Source organism: Callorhinus ursinus, unplaced genomic scaffold (assembly GCF_003265705.2).
Source record: "Callorhinus ursinus isolate GAN/ISIS: 27379988/994484 unplaced genomic scaffold, GSC_fseal_2.0 scaffold53, whole genome shotgun sequence".
Taxonomy (NCBI): Eukaryota; Metazoa; Chordata; class Mammalia; order Carnivora; family Otariidae; genus Callorhinus; species Callorhinus ursinus.
In genome coordinates, this window is record NW_027397115.1 from 7,241,700 (window position 1) to 7,259,222 (window position 17,523).

Genomic DNA, 17,523 nt, shown 5'->3' on the forward strand with positions numbered 1-17,523 from the left:
AGAAGGGGAATGGGTTGCTCAAGGAAATCTGCTGTGAAGGAGTCTTGCCAGAGGGTTTGGAAGTTGAAGAGTAGAGTTCTGGAGCTCATTGGCTTTGGCTGCAGTCGGAGGCTTGATAACAGAGGACCTGGGATGAGGGGTGACAGGCTTGGACTTGAGTCCACATTGATTGACTCATCGTGGGGGCGGGATGCAGTATGAGTCATACTTTCCTAAGAGGTGTCCTGCTGCGTTGCTGAGCGGCAAGAGACCAGTAGGGAAAGACTTCTGGCCGGAGAAATAGGGAAGGCTACAGATCCTACCACCCATGACTGCCCCCTTTCCCCCAAGAGAACCGGAATTAACAGTCTGGGGATGTGTGTGCATATTTGTTTCTCAGTGTTATTTTCCCATGTATATATTATGTGTTATTTTTATTAAAATATAGCGTAATTGCATATCTTTTGCTTTATTTTTTCCCTTCCCCCTTCATCGCTTGGATCTTGCCTTGTCAGTGTGCGCATCTACCTGTTCTTTTAATTAGCGCAGGGTGGGGCACCTGGGTGGCTCAGTCGGTTAAGCATCTGCCTTTGGCTCAGGTCATGATCTCAGGGTCCTAGGATCGAGTTCCACATCAGGCTCCTGGCTCAGTGGGGAGTCTGCTTCTCCCTCTCCCTCTCCCCTTCTTTCCACTCATCCTCTCTCTGTCTCTCTCTTTCTCAAATAAATAAGATCTTAAAAAAAAAAATTAGTGCAGGTCCACTGTGCAGGGGGTTCCTCTCTGATGGGCATTTGGTCATTTTCAGGGTTTGCTTTCTTATTGCTGGGCGCATTCTTGGACCTTTGCTCTTGCTCACCCATACCTGTACCAGAATTCATATACAATCCATCCCTCCAGGTAGACTTGCTAGATCAGAGGACCTGTTTCTATTTAAAAAGAAATTTCCACATTGACTTGGCTTTTTTCTTTGATATGGCCCAGTTTTTGCACCAGTAGGTAGCATTGCTGTGGCCAGAGATAACGTTCAGACTTCAGTGAACTAGCTTCCTTTTTTGCATTCTTTCGGACTTTAGATTTTATTTTTATTTTTAAAAAATTTATTATTTTTTTAAAGTAACCTCTACACCCACCATGGGGTGAGTGTACAGTTACTTACAACGCTGAGATCAAGAGTTGCATGCTTTACCAGCTGAGCCAGCCAGGTGCCCCTGACTTTAGATTTCATATTCCCCTAGTTAAAGAAAAAAAAAAAAATTCAGCCTCCTAGATGTTCTTAGAACACAGAGCAAAATTTTCTCTTATACCTTCCTTTCCATGCTTTCCAGCATCCCTCTCCAGGCATCTAGGCTTATTAACAGCTTGAGTTCCATCCTTCTAGACCTGCTGTCCAGTATGGTACACACTAGATCCATGTAGCTACTTTAATTAATTAACGGAGTAACATTTAAATTTCATATTTTGAGTGCTCAACAGCCACATGGCTACGGCCACCGTGTGAGACCATGCAGATGGAGAACATTTCCGTCACTGCAGAAATGCATCCGACAGTGCTGCTCTGGACTGGGGTTCTCAGACTTAGGACTGTTGACATTTGGGGCTGGGTAATCCTCTGTGTGGGGCTGTCCTGGGCATTGTAGGACGTTGGGCCTCTACCCATGAGATGCCAGGAGTCCCTCCCTGCTCCTGCAATTGTGACAACCAAGCATCTCTCTAGACACTGCCAAGTGTCCCCAGGGCAGGGGGCAAATCCCCACCCCTCCCAGCCCTTCCCTTCCATTGAGAACCACTGCTCTAGATTACCTTTTTTTTTTTCCCCTATGTTGCTTTTAATTTTTCTTTAAATTCTTCCTGGATCTTCCCAGTATCAAGACAGACCCAATAGCTTCTGGACTCGGGCTTCAGGACAGTTCAGCACACCATGGGGGCAATTCAACAAATATTTACCGACTGCTTGCTGATTGTGGTTACACCCAGAGCAGAGATGATCATTTCCTTGGAGGCCAGCTCCTTGTTACAGTAGTTACCTTTTCCAGAAACATTGTTCCCTTGGCACTTTCCCCTGTAATATTTGCTTTCCCTTGCCTTTCAACCAGATTGTGTGAAACCACCACACATCTGGTCAGCAGGCTGCCCACCATCAAAACCTTTGTTTTAGAGTCAAATCATAAGAAAATATACTTTGATTTTCCTTTGTTTAAATGGTCAAGCTAGAAGCAGTGTAAACTAAATTATTTCTGGCCTTACGTCTTAACCTCGTTGAATAGCTGTTGCTATCAATAGGTAAAAACATTGTTTTATGTTTTCTTATCTGGAAAAAAAACTTTTTTTTTTTTTAAGATTCTCTTTATTTGACACAGAAAAAGCACAAGTAGGCAGAGCGGCAGGCAGAGAGAGAGGGAGAAGCAGGCTCTCCACTGAGCAGGGAGCCGGACGTGGGTCTCGATCCCAGGACATGGGGATCATGACCTGAGCTGAAGGCAGCCACTTAACCGACTGAGCCACCCAGGCGCCCCTGGAAAAAAAAAAACTTAAGAGAAATATATGTACTATTAATTGAATGCCTGTCGTGTGCTATGTATTGTCATATGCCTTTCCTATATAAATTCCTTCATCCTCATAGTAATTCAGCAAGGCAGGTCTTACTATCATTTTATAGACAGAAAAAGTGGGATCACAAAAGATGAGTAGCCCAAAGCCATGTAGCCAGTGTGGAGCCAGGCTGGGCTTGGCACCCAAGTCCATCTGACTTAAAAGCTGGTGTTCCTTTTTTTTTTTTTTTTTTTTAAAGATTTTATTTATTTATTTGACAGGGACAGCAAGAGAGGGAACACAAGCAGGGGGAGTGGGAGAGGGAGAAGCAGACTTCCCGCTGAGCGGGGAGCCCGATGCGGGGCTCGATCCCAGGACCCTGGGATCATGACCCGAGCTGAAGGCAGACGCTTAACGACTGAGCCACCCAGGTGCCCCAAAAGCTGGTATTCCTTACTCAACCCCTTATGGCCCTGCTATTTTGAAACTATGGCTCTCATCTGTTATTTCTTCATTAATTTCTCAGTTTTTAAAGATTTTATTTATTGGGGTTCCTGGGTGGCTCAGTGGTGCTGGTAGCCGATAAAGAGCAAGGTGGAAGGAGAGCTCCCGAAAGGGATGCTGTGAAGCAGTGCTGTCCAATACAGCTTTTGTCATGCCGGAAGGTTCTGGATCTGCAGTCTAGTCCGTGGCTTCAGGCCACAGGGGGCTGTGGAGCACTCAGAAGGTGGCTAGTGGGAACAGGGGCTGGAATTCTTCTATTTTAATTAATTTAAATGTAAACAGCCCCATGTAATAGAAGCTACCATGTTGGACGGCACTGCTCCGACAAAGCCAGAGCAGAGAGGTCAGGATGGTAGAATGCAGGCTTGAAGCTGTTGACCGCACACTTTAAAAGCTTAGACTTGGAGACACACAAAACCAACAGGATTGTGTCTTTAAGGACAGTGTAGCCGTGTGGCAAACAGGAATATCAGACAGGAGGTTTGGGGCAGTGGTTAACACAAACCCAACTAAAATTGGCTTGAGCAAAAGTAAAAACCAATTAACGGATTCCTGAGACGGAAAAACCCAGGGAACGGATAGATGGGCAGACCTATGCGCTCTTCCAAAAGTGTCAGGAGCCTTTGCATTCCTCCTGGTGACTCTCATTTTCAGGCCAACTCTTCCCTAAACAAGAACAAAGGGGGGCCACCTGCAGCCCCTTGCTTGTTGTCTGCCACCTTAGCCACCTCAGGGTGAAGGGCACTTCTTTCTTAGTATTTCCAGTGATAATCGCAGCCAGGGGTCTTGCTGGCCTTTGTTGAACTCATCACATGTTGAGGGTTCTGCTTGGCTATGCCTGGGTCCTTGTGCTCACTGCACCTGGGCTTGGAGATAGGGTTGGCCCAACTAGCCCAGGTGGAGAGATGGAGGGAAGTGACTTGGTAAATTAGGATAAAGGATAATTATAGGATAGAGGAAGACTCTGGGGTAGTCTGAGCTGAGGGAGTGGACCCAAGGAAGGATGCACTTGGAAGGGGGCCTGTCCCCAAGGCTGGGGCACAGATGGACTTGGAGATGGTGTAATTGAGTTCAGGCTGCCGGAAGGCAGGGTGAGAGCTGGTCTGCAGGCATGGGGCAAGCAGAAAGTGATCTTGGGGTGCAGGTGGGATGGCAGGCCCAGCCGGCGGTTGACACATTGGGCGTGCAATGGAATTGGGACACCGGGGGCTACAGTGACAGGAGGAACTCAGGAGACAAGCCTGGGGGTGAGGGGATCAGGGTGCTGGTGCAGAGGAGGCAGGATGTCCATATTGTGAGGGCCCCGGGAAAGTCTCCACAGTGGGGCTCGGTGGTCTCCAAGGGACTGCAGATCCTGGGTGGGTGGCTGGGCAGAGCACCATTGGGTGGCCTCACACCCATGCACTGATCCACTGGGTGCCTCTGCCTGGAAAGCCCAAGAGAGACTCTCCTCCAGTGGTGTCCCCCCCAGTGTCCTCTGAGGAGAGAGCTAGCAGTGTGCTGGCTGTGAGGGGGAGCAGGAAGGAACTCTGTCCATTGTCCCAGAGCAGGTAGTGGAGCTGAGAGGCAGGAGGTTCGTAACTGGCCCGAAGATGAGCCTGCGGGAGAACTTCTGTCCCAGCAGCATGGCAGCCATTGCTGTTGGGGCTCCTAAAGATTCTTCCAACTTTCTGAGATGAAGAGAGCCTAGGGGAAAAAAAAAGCTGTAAGATAATTGTGCTGATGAGGCTGTTTATGGCAGTGCAAGGTGCTCTCAGGCACTCTCAGGCTCATAGCTCAGGGTCTGGATCCCACAGGCCTGGGCTTAAGGCCAGCTTCCCTCACTCAGCGTGGAACAAATGTAGTACAGGTGTTGGAGAAATCACTGAGTCTTCTTGGGCTCAGTTTCTCCACTGTGAAAATGGAGGCAATGCTTGTATATGCCACGTAGGGTTATTGTGAACATTAAATGAAATGTGCATTTCTCCTTTTTAAAAATTATTTCTTAAAAAGAGTTTAATTTATTTACTTGCTTTAGAGAGAGAGCATGCGTGAGTGGGGGGAGGGGCAGAGGGAGAGGGAGAGAGAGCATCTCAAGGGGACTCTGTGCCGAGCATGGAGCACAATGCAGGGCTTGATTCTACAACTCTTGAGATCATGACCTGAGCCGAAATCAAGAGTCAGATGCTCAATGGACTGAGCCACCCAGGTGCCCCTAGTGCATTTTTTTTAAATGTTTGCTTAAAGACAGTACATTTCTACATCTGTAATATTTTGAAAATCTGTACCCAGTGCTACCACTCTAGTCTGGACCACTGTCTCTGCCTGCCTGGATGATGACAGTAGCTTCCTGGATGATCCCCCTGTTCCTACTTTTCTTGGTTAATATACAGCTTTACTAAGATACAGTTCACGTACCCTGCAATTCGCCTATCTGAAGTGTATAATTAGCAGTTTTTTGTTTTTGTTTTTTAAGATTTTATTTATTTGAGAGAGGGAGAGAGCACAAGAGAGGGTAGAATCAGAGGGAGAAGCAGACTCCCTGCTGAGCAGGGAGCACGATGTGGGACTTGATCCCGGGACTCCGGGATCATGACCTGAGCCAAAGGCAGTCACTTAACTGACTGAGCCACCCAGGCGCCCTATAATTAGCAGTTTTAAGGTATATTCGTAGAGTTGTGTAACCATCACCACAATCAATATTCGAGCATGCCCATCACCCCAAAAAGGAACCTCACACCTCTTGATCTGTTTTTACTGTTAACCGACTGCAGTGTCTTTGTGTAGCATCCAGACGGAACTTCTATTTTTATTTTTATTTTTTTAAAGATTTTATTTATTTGAGAGAGAGAGAGAATGAGAGAGAGCGAGCATGAAAGGGGGGAGAGTCAGAGGGAGAAGCAGGCTCCCCGCCGAGCAGGGAGCCCGATGCAGAATGCGATCCTGGGACTCCAGGATCATGACCTGAGCCGAAGGCAGTTGCCCAACCGACTGAGCCACCCAGGCACCCCAGACCGAACTTTTTTTTTTTCATGCTGTATGACCTTTAATTAAGTATAAAGTCTTCCAATCACGTCACCTAGGGACCATTTTACCCCCTGCTCTGTTTGGCAGCCAGTCTCTTGTCTCTCTCTCCAGCGATGGTGAGGCGGATACCCTTTCCACGGGGAAGAGAAATCCACGGTTTGTTGCCTTTGCCAATAACAAAAATGTTGGAGAGTCGGGTGGCAAAGCTGTTGCCATTGGCATCTTTCACGTGACCCACATCAAACGAACCAGGATGTCTCTCTCTGTTGGTGATCACACCAGTTCTTCCCAGGTTGGCACCCCCAGTCACCATACACAGATTACCAGTATCAAACTTGATGAAATCAGTAATCTTTCCAGTCTCCAAATCAGTTTGAATGGTATCATTCACCTTGATGAGGGGATCATGATGGTGGATGGTGTGAGCATCATGAGTCACCAGATGAGGGATTCCTTTTGTTCCCACAAAGATCTTTCTCACTTTGCACAACTTATACTTGGCCTCCTCAGGTGTTATCCGATGAACAGCAAAGCAACCCTTGGTGTCATAGATCAGACGGAAATTCTCCCCAGTCTTGTCAATGCTGATGACATCCATAAAACCTGCGGGGTAGGTTATATCAGTTCGGACCTTGCCATCAATCTTAATAAAACGCTGCATACAGATCTTCTTGACTTCATCTTCTGTTAGGGCATACTTAAGTCTGTTCCTTAGGAAAATGATGAGAGGGAGACATTCTCTCAGCTTATGGGGACCAGTAGATGGGCGAGGAGCAAACACACCAGTCAGTTTATCCAGCATCCAATGCTTTGGAGCTGCTATGCGCTTCAGATGCTTCTTGGGACCACGAGCCACGGCTGCACTGGGAATGAAAAGAGACCCGCCTCTTTCTGGTACCCGAGAAAAGAGGCCCCAGACCGAACTTTTAAAAATGTCAATCAGATCATGCCACCTCCTGCTTGTAACCCGTCCACGATCCCCACGGTGCATGGAGTAAAATCCAGACTCCTTGCCCCAGAGACAAGGCCCAGTGTCACCTGGCCTCTCTTTCTCCTCCTCCCTCCTTCCTTCCTCCCTTCTTTCCCCTATGGTTGGTACACACCAGTCCTTATAGACAAGTGTGTAACCAGGCTGGTTCCCACCTCTGGATCTTTGCCCTTGGGGTTCCCTTCCAGTCTGCCCAGATTGTACTTCCTTGCATGGTTGCATGGCTCTTGCTACCTGTCCCCTCAGCTCAGCTGTCACACCAGCCTCCCTGACCACCTGGTCTTCCCAAGCCACACCTGTCCCCCACACCCTCTCCTGCCCAGGCCTTATTTTATTTTGGGTGGTTGTTTATGGTCTGTCTCCCTCCACTAGAGTAGAAGCTCCAGAGGGGGAGGACTTGTCTGTTTTGTTCACTCCTGAATGCCCAAGCGCCGGGGGAGGGCCCAGGACACCGAGCGCACAAGACATAGCAGGTGACAAAAAAGAGGCAGTGATTACTTGTCTTATATTATTATTGTTGTTAGTGTTCAATAAATACTGTTGACCGGAAAGTCGGATTGATCACGTATTGGAAATGTGCAAGTTATATATAGCCAGTGCATGCAGAAAGTGAGTAAATGCGGTGACCGTCAGATTGGCTAAATGAGATGGCCTTGGGGCCAATTATACTGGGCTCGAGTGACACAAAGTTTTTATTTTATCCTGTGCTGAACACTTAACCCTGTTTTGCAGTGGGACTGCGAGGAAGGAGAAGGCAAGATCCTGTTCCAACATTCAGTCCCCATAGGACCTGGAGTAGTCTAACTTCCTACCAGTTGGATATTTAATAAATGCTTACTCTTATGAATTGAGCTGGGAAAACCACATTGAGTCCCTGGATGATATGAAACATTGTAACTAAAGAATACATAGCAAAAGGTCTCCCTACTCCCTCCTTCCCAAAGGGAACCGGTACTGGAGATTTCCTGCGTTTGAAGCATGTCTGCCTGTGGATCCTCTTGTGTTCATGCAAAGAGGAGCATCCTGGACACACCTTTTAGCCTCTTGCTTTTCGACTTAGCCTGTCTTGCAAAATGGGGCCATTTAGTGCGTCCGGCTCTCATTCTCCTTGAAGGACTACTGTGGCTGTTCTTGTTTTTTTTTTTTTAAGAATACATTTTAAAAAAAATTTTTATTTATTTGAGAGAGCGAGAATGAGAGAGAGAGAGCGCGCACATGAGAGGGGGGAGGGTCAGAGGGAGAAACAGACTCTCCGCTGAGCAGGGAGCCCGACATGGGACTCGATCCCGGGACTCCAGGATCATGGCCCGAGCCGAAGGCAGTCGCTTAACCAACTGAGCCACCCAGGTGCCCGGCTGTTCTTGTTGATTTCACCAGCCCCCTCTGTTTCCAGTCTTTTGCAGCCACAGTGCATGTTGCAGTGACTTCCCACCTACTTTGTGCTCGTGCGCAGATCTGCAGGTTAAGTAATGAATGGCTTAACCTGATAGCTTGTGGTGCAGAGCCTGCTAAGACAACACAGACAAAACGCATATAAACATAGTCGACCTGATGCTTGGTTTTCTGAAATCCATTCTTCAGCTTTCATTAGTATGGGAGCCATCATTACAGGATTATTACAGGATGGGGAGAGGGGTCAGTCGTGACCAGTGGGGTGGCTTCCACCAATGAGAGAGGTGTGCTCCCTGTCCGATGACCCTCCCCCCACCCACATTCATTCAGCACTTAGCGCATGTCCCCTGGTGGCCCGCACGGGTGCTTCCCATCCATGGGCAGTAATCATGTTGGACTCCTTGAGGCTTCTGTCCCTGGCCTTTGGACAACTTAGAACAGGGCCAACACAGATGAGTTACTAGAAGTGAAACCTGTCCTTGTCACATACACACTCCACCTGAGCACCAGTTTACTGGAATGAAGATGCTATTTTTAAGAAAGAGCATTGTGTTTCATCCGGGAAATTTTGAGCATCTGGGCAGGCAGCTTGCTGATGCCTAGGGACCATGTTTGCTCAGCTATGTACCCCAGCACCCCACCAGGACCTGCCTGGCCCATAGGAGGAGGGGGAGAAGGGCAGGCCGAGGTGTACCAGTATTTACGTAAGTCATAATCTCCCCGTCTGCTTGGTTTCGCTTCACTTGGCAGCGTCACAAGGGGCTGGCTGGACTGGTGTTTCTCCCTCCCGGACTGTGTGCGTGGGGACAGAGGCCAACAATTCGGCATGGGGTGTTTCCATCACAGTGCTTATGAGGGCTTGTGATTCTTGAAATGCCTTGTGTATGGGCTCTCCAGAAGGATGAGCTGCCTTTTTGGGGTGTTTTCAGAGTGTCTTTGTTCTGCTGGAGCTGCCACATTGCTCTGCCTGGTGCGGGCCACCCGGGAGCAGGTGCACTCATGAGCTGACCTCACAGGACAGCCCGGACAGCTGTGGGGGGGGGGGTCAGTTGGCCCGCAGCTGGTACTCTGGCCTGGCTCCAGGTGACGCCAGGCCCTGAGCCATTGTCTTCCTGGCTGGTTCCTCTGGGGTGCTGCTGAAAGGAGATCTGGGTGTCGAGAGGATATTCTTTCCCTTCTTTACCTGGTTATCTTGGTTGGAACCAGCAACCTCGACAGTATGGGGTGCTGGAAAGACACTAGGTTTTCGAATGAGATGGAGGCATTTCAAGGCCAGACTCCCCTGTTTCTCACCTACTGGCAAACTTGTGTGCTTTATTTTTTATTTTATTTTTATTTTTTAAAGCAAACGGACTTTCATTTGGGTAATTAGAATTGGAATTTGGGAGACACAGATTGAAGTGGAAATCTGAGTTAGGTCCTCCTTGGGTGCTTCATTTAACTGTTGCGAGCTTTCCTCTCATCAGCAAAATGTGAAAGTAATAGTGCTGATGTGTTGCTGTATCTTTACTTTTTTAACTTAAATCTCATTTTTAAAATGAATCTTATATTTTGAAATAACTAATTTGGGCTTGGGCACAAACCATCTTTTATCTGGAGCACAGCTTCTTAGAAGCCTTGGCTCCGTTTTCCCTTCTCATGACGGATGAAGCCCCATTCGTGGCTCTTGTCCCGACCCAGGGCAGATGCTTGAGAGAAAAACATTCGGAGAAGAGCGGGCAGGTGTGGATGTGGCCTTGACAGTGTGACTTTGTCTTTCCCACAGGTGCTGTGAGTGGGTGCGATGCTGCAGTGGAGGGGAGCCCAGGCCCCGCACTGTGTGGTTGGGGCATCCCGAGAAGAGGGACCAGAGGTACCCTTGGAATGTCATCAACAACCAGAAGTACAACTTCTTCACCTTTCTTCCTGGGGTACGTATGGCCAGGGACCGTTTTTTAGGAGACCCAGGTTCCCGTGGCAGAATAGCCTGTGTGTTTTCTAGGCTGCCTTAGCCACTGGCCGTTCATCTCCCAAAAACCCGACACCAAAAAACCCAAAAACCCATCAGACCCTAAATTCCTCCCCCTGTCATCATGAAATGCATATTCACTCTAGGAAAGTCAGGAGACACAAATATAGAGAAAAATTTTAAGAGGTAAGTTTCATTCCTACCATCCAGAGAGAATTTCTGTGGATATTTTTGCTATTGGATGTTTCTGTTTGGCTTGGTATTTTATGCTGTGGAGTCACAGCGTTTCCGCATTAACTTAGACCAATCCGTGGATGTGTACTGTACAAACCTCCCCCCCACCCCAAATTGCATACCTATTTTTATCCACCAGAGCCTCCCACACACACCAGCTGACTTTAGAAGCAGGAACAGCAACCAGTTCCAGTGCTGGAAGGAAAAAAAAAAAATGACTCTTTGATTTATTGAGAGAGAGTACAGAAAACACAAATGTGTAATGCTGTCGCTTAAGGTCAATTTGAATGTTGTTTTAGGGCGACTCCGACTACATTCATTGCTACCTTCAACTCCCCCCTCCCCCAAATCTCAGTATCTTAAATCAGGAAAAGGTTTATTTCTCATTGATGGAAATCCTGGTGTACACGGGGTCACTCTCTTCCATCTTGTAGCTATGTGCTCTGGAATACAAGGCCACCCGTATCTCCATGGCCAAGCAAGAGCGAGGGGGCCGACAAAGCGCTCTTAATTGCCTTCACCCCGGAGAGACACGTCATTTCCGCTCAGTGCCCCAGATGAGTCCTGCGGTACCAGTCCCACGCCCAGGGCATGTGGGCTCAGCCGAGGCTCTGCCGGAACCCACCTCCACCCAGGATGGGATTCTGCTGTATTTATTTTATGGTGTTGAGACCATATCATGGAGATGATGATTTACCTCGTTTCCTGATCAATCTTAACAGTAGAGGTATTTTCCACTAAAACCTCCTTTTCATGTTTTGAGGGGCCTACCTGTACTTAAGATGGTTTTTAAGAAATAAGTCATAACAGATAAAGTTGAATGCCCCTGGCATGGCTTCCCCCCTGCCCGCCACCCCCAGGGGTACCCACTCTCTTGAAATATATCATTTCCCCGTGTATCATTATTTATATTTTTACTTTTACAAATATTTTTATTACCCATATGTATTTTCCTAGACAATATATAGAAGTGTTTAAAGTTCCCATGGATGGTACCGTGGGAGTTGTGTTCTTGGGTAGGAATGCTTTCAATGGAGGTTCCCCTCCTACTAAACCACCCTCCCCACCCCCGACCTCATCAGACAAGCCTTGACTGTCTTCCCTCTTCTCTCTCCTCATTCCAGGTGCTGTTTAACCAGTTCAAATACTTTTTCAACCTCTATTTCTTACTTCTTGCCTGCTCTCAGTTTGTTCCTGAGATGAGACTTGGTGCCCTCTATACCTACTGGGTCCCCCTGGTGAGTAAATCAGCCTGGTTTGTTCAGTGGCCTCAGGGCTTTGGGAACAGACACTTCTTTGTCTCTGTCACCCGGGCATCTGGAAAGGGATACGGCCTTTGGAGAGAGAGACCCTCCATCCCCCCGAGATTTTCATGCTGAAGCTCCCTTTCATACACCACCAGGATCAAACTCTGGTGAAGCCTGTGCTCTTGATTCATTCTGTCCATCAGTTGCTCGGTCATTCATTTCTTCAGCTACTATGTATTGCATACTTATTGTGCATTTCACCCCCTTCTAGACTCTGGGGACACAGTGGCAGGCAAGAAGGATGAGCTTCTGTCTTTATGGGTTGTACTATTTGAATTGTTTTCTGAGATCGCCTTTTCTGTTTATGTAGAGTCTGTCAGCATGAGGGTTTGAAAGGTACCAGGTTCTGTGCTTTGTGTACGAAGTCAGACAGAACTGGCCAGAATGCTCCTCCATTCCCTCCCTTACCTCCTTTTGGCAAGTGGTTATTGAGCACCTGCTGTGTACGTCAGGCACTGTGCTGGATGCTGGGGACACAGCATGGAATGAAACAGATAAAAACTCCTGCCCTTGTGGAGTTGATGTTCGGAAGGGATAGACAGTAAACAGAGGAATGAAATCATTTTGAATTGTGAAAAGTGCCACAGAGGTTATAGAATAAAGTCACAGGCTAGATGGGCAATCCCAGGCACATTTTATTTATTTATTTATTTATTTTTTAAGATTTTATTTATTTATTTGACAGAGAGAGAGATAGTGAGAGCAAGAACACAGCAGGGAGAGTGGGAGAGGGAGAAGCAGGCTTCCCGCTGAGCAGGGGGCCCGATGCGGGGCTCGATCCCAGGACCCTGGGATCATGACCTGAGCCGAAGGCAGCCGCTTAAGCAGCTGAGCCCCCCAGGCGCAGCCTTAGCCAGTGTGGCCATGGAAAGCCTCTTGAGGAGGGGATGGGCAGAAGAGTAGGAGGGCAGGAGTATTCCAGCTACAGATACAGCCGTGCAAAGGCCCTGCGGTAGGGATGTGCTCAGAGCATTTGAAGAACAGAAGGAAACCCAGTGTTACTGGGTGGTGGAGAGGGTGAAACTGACACCTCTTCTCCAAATAGAGGCTGTTTATTTCTCACTAAGTTAGGTGGGACTTGGGAGGACACTTGAATTCTCTGTTCACAAATATTGTTGACGTTTTAATTGGGAGAAGACTGTTACAGTAGAAAAGATTTAAGCCTTCCTTAAAGAAGTAAGAACAGGATTTTTTTACTTGTCGCATTAGCAGATAAGTCAGGCCAGCAGCTCCAGCCCTGAGAAAGGAGAGGGGATTCGTTTTTCCCACATGAACAGCAAGGGTGCTTTGGGGATGTGCAAGCTCTTCTGTCCTGCTGTCGTTTGTAGGTGAGGTAGGACTCTGGGGGTGGGAGCAAACTTTTGTTTGCATCCTTCCCTTGCATAACAAACATTCCAGTCTGCGTTCTTACACACGGAATGAAATGCTGCGGACTCAGAGGCTGGGCTGCCACAACCGAGCCTTGGGAGAGCTAGGGAGCTCCTGTCCCTTCCAAGATGGAAGGCGCTGCTCCATTTCCGCAGGTGCAGACATAGACCTGGAGTTGCCAGTCCCCGGAGTTAGAAACTTTAGAGTTTTATATGAATTACCCCAATTTAATTTGAGTTTTATCGTTCCACTGTTTACTACAAACCTACCTATATAGAGTCACCCTAAGTTGCTTATTTTTAAAAAGTTAGTCTCTGGGGCGCCTGGGTGGCTCAGATGGTTAAGCGTTTGCCTTCGGCTCAGGTCATGATCCCGGGGTCCTGGGATCGAGCCCCACATTGGGCTCCTGGCCCAGTGGGGAGCCAGCTTCTCCCTCTACCTCTCTCCCTGCTCATGCTCTCTCTCTCTCTCTCTCTCTCTCTCTGTATCTCTGTGTCTCAAATGAATAAATAAAAATCTGTAAAAAATAGAAATAAAAAAATAAAAAGTCTCTAATGTATATAAAAATATAATTTATCACATTGCCTTCCGTTGGTTCCCTTTTTGAAGTGTAGTTATTTGAAAGGTAATACATTCACATGATGCATGAAACATAAAAATGTTCCCAGTGAAAATCTCCCTCCTGTCCAGTCCAGCTGGGCTGGAGCAAGTGGTGGGGACAGGGATGGCCTAGAGGACCCCCCACCCCCCCTTCTAAATTAGAGGGCCTGGCCCCAGCTCCTGCCTCTGTCACCTTGCTGAAGTGATGCCTAGAGGTTCCCAGAGAAGCCTGACCTTCAGTGCGTGTGGTACTGTGACCCCAGCCACCTCTGCCATCTCCCTGTCTGCCTGCTGACTCACCTGTTCCTCCCCCCCACCCCAAACTGTGAACTGTGGCCGCAGGTAGAAACCAGGCAGGTGAATAGCAGCCTCTGGTGGCCCTGAGCTTCCTGCCTCTGCGTCCGTGTCTCGTTTATAGGCAGCTTTTCCTATGAAGGCTTAGGACTGTGGGGGGATGTGGGTCTTGGTTTGCCTCTTCCCAGGGGCTGCAGAGAAGGAGGTTTGGGGTCAAAGACAAAGTAGATGGCATCTATTTCTAGGTGTGACTATAGCTGATTTCCCCTAGATTTTTTTTTTTAATATTTCACAAAGTTTTTTTTTTTTAAGATTTTATTTATTTATTAGAGTGCACACAAGCAGGGGCAGGGAATGGGTCAAGGAAGAAGCAGACTCCCCACTGAGCAGGGAGCCCGACGTGGGGCTCCAGGATCATGACCTGAGCTGAAGGTAGATGCCTAACAGACTGAACTACCCAGGTGTTGTCCTCCCCTAGATTTTTCTGTGCAGAGTCTGTTTCCGTTCTGGACTAGAACACATACTTGAAATGTCTGACTACCCCGAAAGGCCTCTCGTTCCAAACCCAGCTGTAAAATAAGCACCGTGGCGGGGATTTGGAGAAAGGGGAACCCTCCTACACTGTTGGTGGGAATGCAAGCTGGTGCAGCCACTCTGGAAAACCGTATGGAGGTTCCTCAAACAGTTGAAAGTAGAGCTACCATCCGATCCAGCAATTGCACTACTGGGTATTTACCACAAAGATACAAATGTAGGGACCCGAAGGGGTACGTGCACCCCAATGTTTATAGCAGCAATGTCCACAATAGCCAAACTGTGGAAAGAGCCAAGATGTCCATCGACAGATGAATGGATAAAGAAGATGTGGTATATATACACAATGGAATATTATGCAGCCATCAAAAGGAATGAGATCTTTGCATTTGCAACAACGTGATGGAACTGGGGGGTGTTATGCTGAGTGAAATAAGTCAATCAGAGAAAGACATGTATCATATGACCTCACTGATATGAGGATTTCTTAATCTCAGGAAATAAACTGAGGGTTGCTGGAGTGGTGGGGGGTGGGAGGGATGGGGTGGCTGGGTGATAGACATTGGGGAGGGTATGTGCTATGGTGAGCGCTGTGAATTGTGCAAGACTGTTGAATCACAGATCTGTACCTCTGAAACAAATAATGCAAGATATGTTAAGAAAAAAAAAGAAGAAGATAGCAGGAGGGGAAGAATGAAGGGGAGTAAGTCGGAGGGGGAGACGAACCATGAGAGACGATGGACTCTGAAAAACAAACTGAGGGTTCTAGAGGGGAGGGGGTGAGGGGATGGGTTAGCCTGGTGATGGGTATTAAAAAGGGCACGTTCTGCATGGAGCACTGGGTGTTATGCACAAACAATGAATCATGGAGCACTACATCAAGAACTAATGATGTAATATATGGTGATTAACATAATAAAAATTATTAAAAAATAAATAAAATAAGCACCGTGGTTCTGAATGAGGGCTGAGCGCCATGCGGCTGAGGTGTGGTTCCTGGCTGCACTTTGAGAAATTAGATAATTTGAATCTCAGTTTTCTCATCTGTAAAACAGGGACGATCATGTCTCCTTCGCTGGCTTGTTGGAAGAATTAAATGAAGTACTACAAATAAGATGCCTCTTGAGAGGACATACTCTCATTTGAATTTTAAAATTCTGGCACTAGTAACATTGTTCACTGGATGAAGATTTCGCTTTTTTTTTTTTTTTAAGGTTTTACTTATTTATTTGACAGAGAGCGAGACAGCGAGAGAGGGAACACAAGCAGGGGGAGTGGGAGAGGGAGAAGCAGGCTTCCCGCCGAGCAGGGAGCCCGACGCGGGGCTCGATCCCAGGACCCTGGGACCATGACCTGAGCCCCGGAGGCAGACGCTTAACAACTGAGCCACCCAGGCGCCCCAAGGCTTAGCTTTTGATAACTTTTTTTTTTTTTGGTACTAATGTATTAGAGGGAGAAATTCCTCAATAGATAGCTGAAATAATCCATAAAATTGTATGAAGACCAAATAATCTAGATTTTTTTGTTATTAAGATCTACTCTGTGTACCTTAGATGCACAGATACTACGTTCACAAAGTGGTGAGTGTTGACTTGTCAACACCCATGGAAACAGCACCTCAGTCAAATACAGAACAGTTTCATCACCCTAGTTCCCTAATGCCCCTTTCCAGTCACCCCATCCTGAACCAGAGGCAACTGCTTTTCTGATTTCTAGCTCATAGATTTGTTTTGCTTTGTTGTACTCTATTTTGACGTACAACTTTACAAAAGGAGGCTTAGCACCTTCAGAATGGCTTGTCTCGGCGCTAATCAGAGGCTATCACTGCCTCTGATTCTTTGACAAGCTCAGACAACCCCAGGCCTCCCTATTAAAGCCTCTCTCTAAATATCTGTGGCTATGAAGGACCTCTGAAGTTGCATAGTTGGAATTTATTTCTGGACTACATTTGCATCTCTTTGTGAAAGCATTTTCTAGCCTCAGGGATGGCATGTCCTCTGGGATTAATGGGAACTGTGTGTTTGGGCGTGGGGTGGGGGGAGCAGATAGGATAATTTAGGAGGCGGTATTTATCTGCAGCAGGGAGGTTAGCGGCTCCTGTCTTTGTAGGAGCACACACTTTCCACTGTCATCAATGGGATTTAGCTGGGCCCACGCAGGGCGAAATAGAAACGGGAACATTTGAAAAAACAAACAGCAAACACCTGGATTCTGGCCCAAAACAAGGAAACTGGCAGTTTGGGGGGGCGGGGGGGAGGGTTGTGCACCCTGGGTCTGCGTTCTTCCCAGAACAGGTTTCCTCTCCCCTCCTGGTCTTGTTATGCTTTTATTCTGAAATGCACCAGTTTTGCTCTGGCTGCAGCCAGTACTTTACAATCTGATTGGAAACAGGAGTAATCCTTTGATTGTAAAGATGAATGAGCCCTTGGAGGAGTTTCACAAAGCCGCACATCTCTGGCTAGATTTACATAAGAGATTTAAAGTCCTTTGAATCGAAGTTAATATATTTCGCGGAGTAAACAGTATGAAAATGAAATGCTCAAAGAATGACCGCTGCTAACCTTCAGGGTGATGGTGCTTTCTGTAATTTTTTTTTTTAAATGACTTTAAAAGGAGATGACAAGGCTATCTTGTAAGAAAAATGAATGAGTGTTCTTGCCTTTATTGACATGAGAGGAGAAATCTAGATGGAAATAGTTTCTTGTTATGGCTGACTCAAACACCAGTTCCCACCAAATTTTATGAGTTGGGGTACCTGGCCCAGGAAAGGTCGGGCAGTTTCCAATTTTTTTTATAATTTGTTTCTACTTACACAATTAATGCTTCAGTGTGTTCTCTT

General features: G+C 47.3%; 2 protein-coding genes across 2 annotated transcripts in view; one reads left to right on the forward strand and one right to left on the reverse strand.

The window, feature by feature from the left end:
- Positions 1 to 17,523, forward strand: part of LOC112809917 (probable phospholipid-transporting ATPase IIA) — a 121,430-nt gene that overhangs the window by 20,844 nt on the left and 83,063 nt on the right. Inside the window, exons 2-3 of the mRNA XM_025853323.2 lie at positions 10,165 to 10,309; positions 11,706 to 11,819. Of these exons, the coding sequence (XP_025709108.1) occupies positions 10,165 to 10,309; positions 11,706 to 11,819 (259 nt within the window). The remainder of the gene's footprint in view (positions 1 to 10,164; positions 10,310 to 11,705; positions 11,820 to 17,523) is intronic.
- Positions 6,062 to 7,221, reverse strand: LOC112809918 (small ribosomal subunit protein eS4, X isoform-like). The gene is made up of 2 exons (XM_073883910.1): positions 7,163 to 7,221; positions 6,062 to 6,882 (listed from the first exon to the last, which is right to left on the reverse strand). The coding sequence occupies exons 1-2, from the start codon at positions 7,219 to 7,221 to the stop codon at positions 6,084 to 6,086; spliced, it is 858 nt and encodes a 285-aa protein (XP_073740011.1). The 3' UTR covers positions 6,062 to 6,083.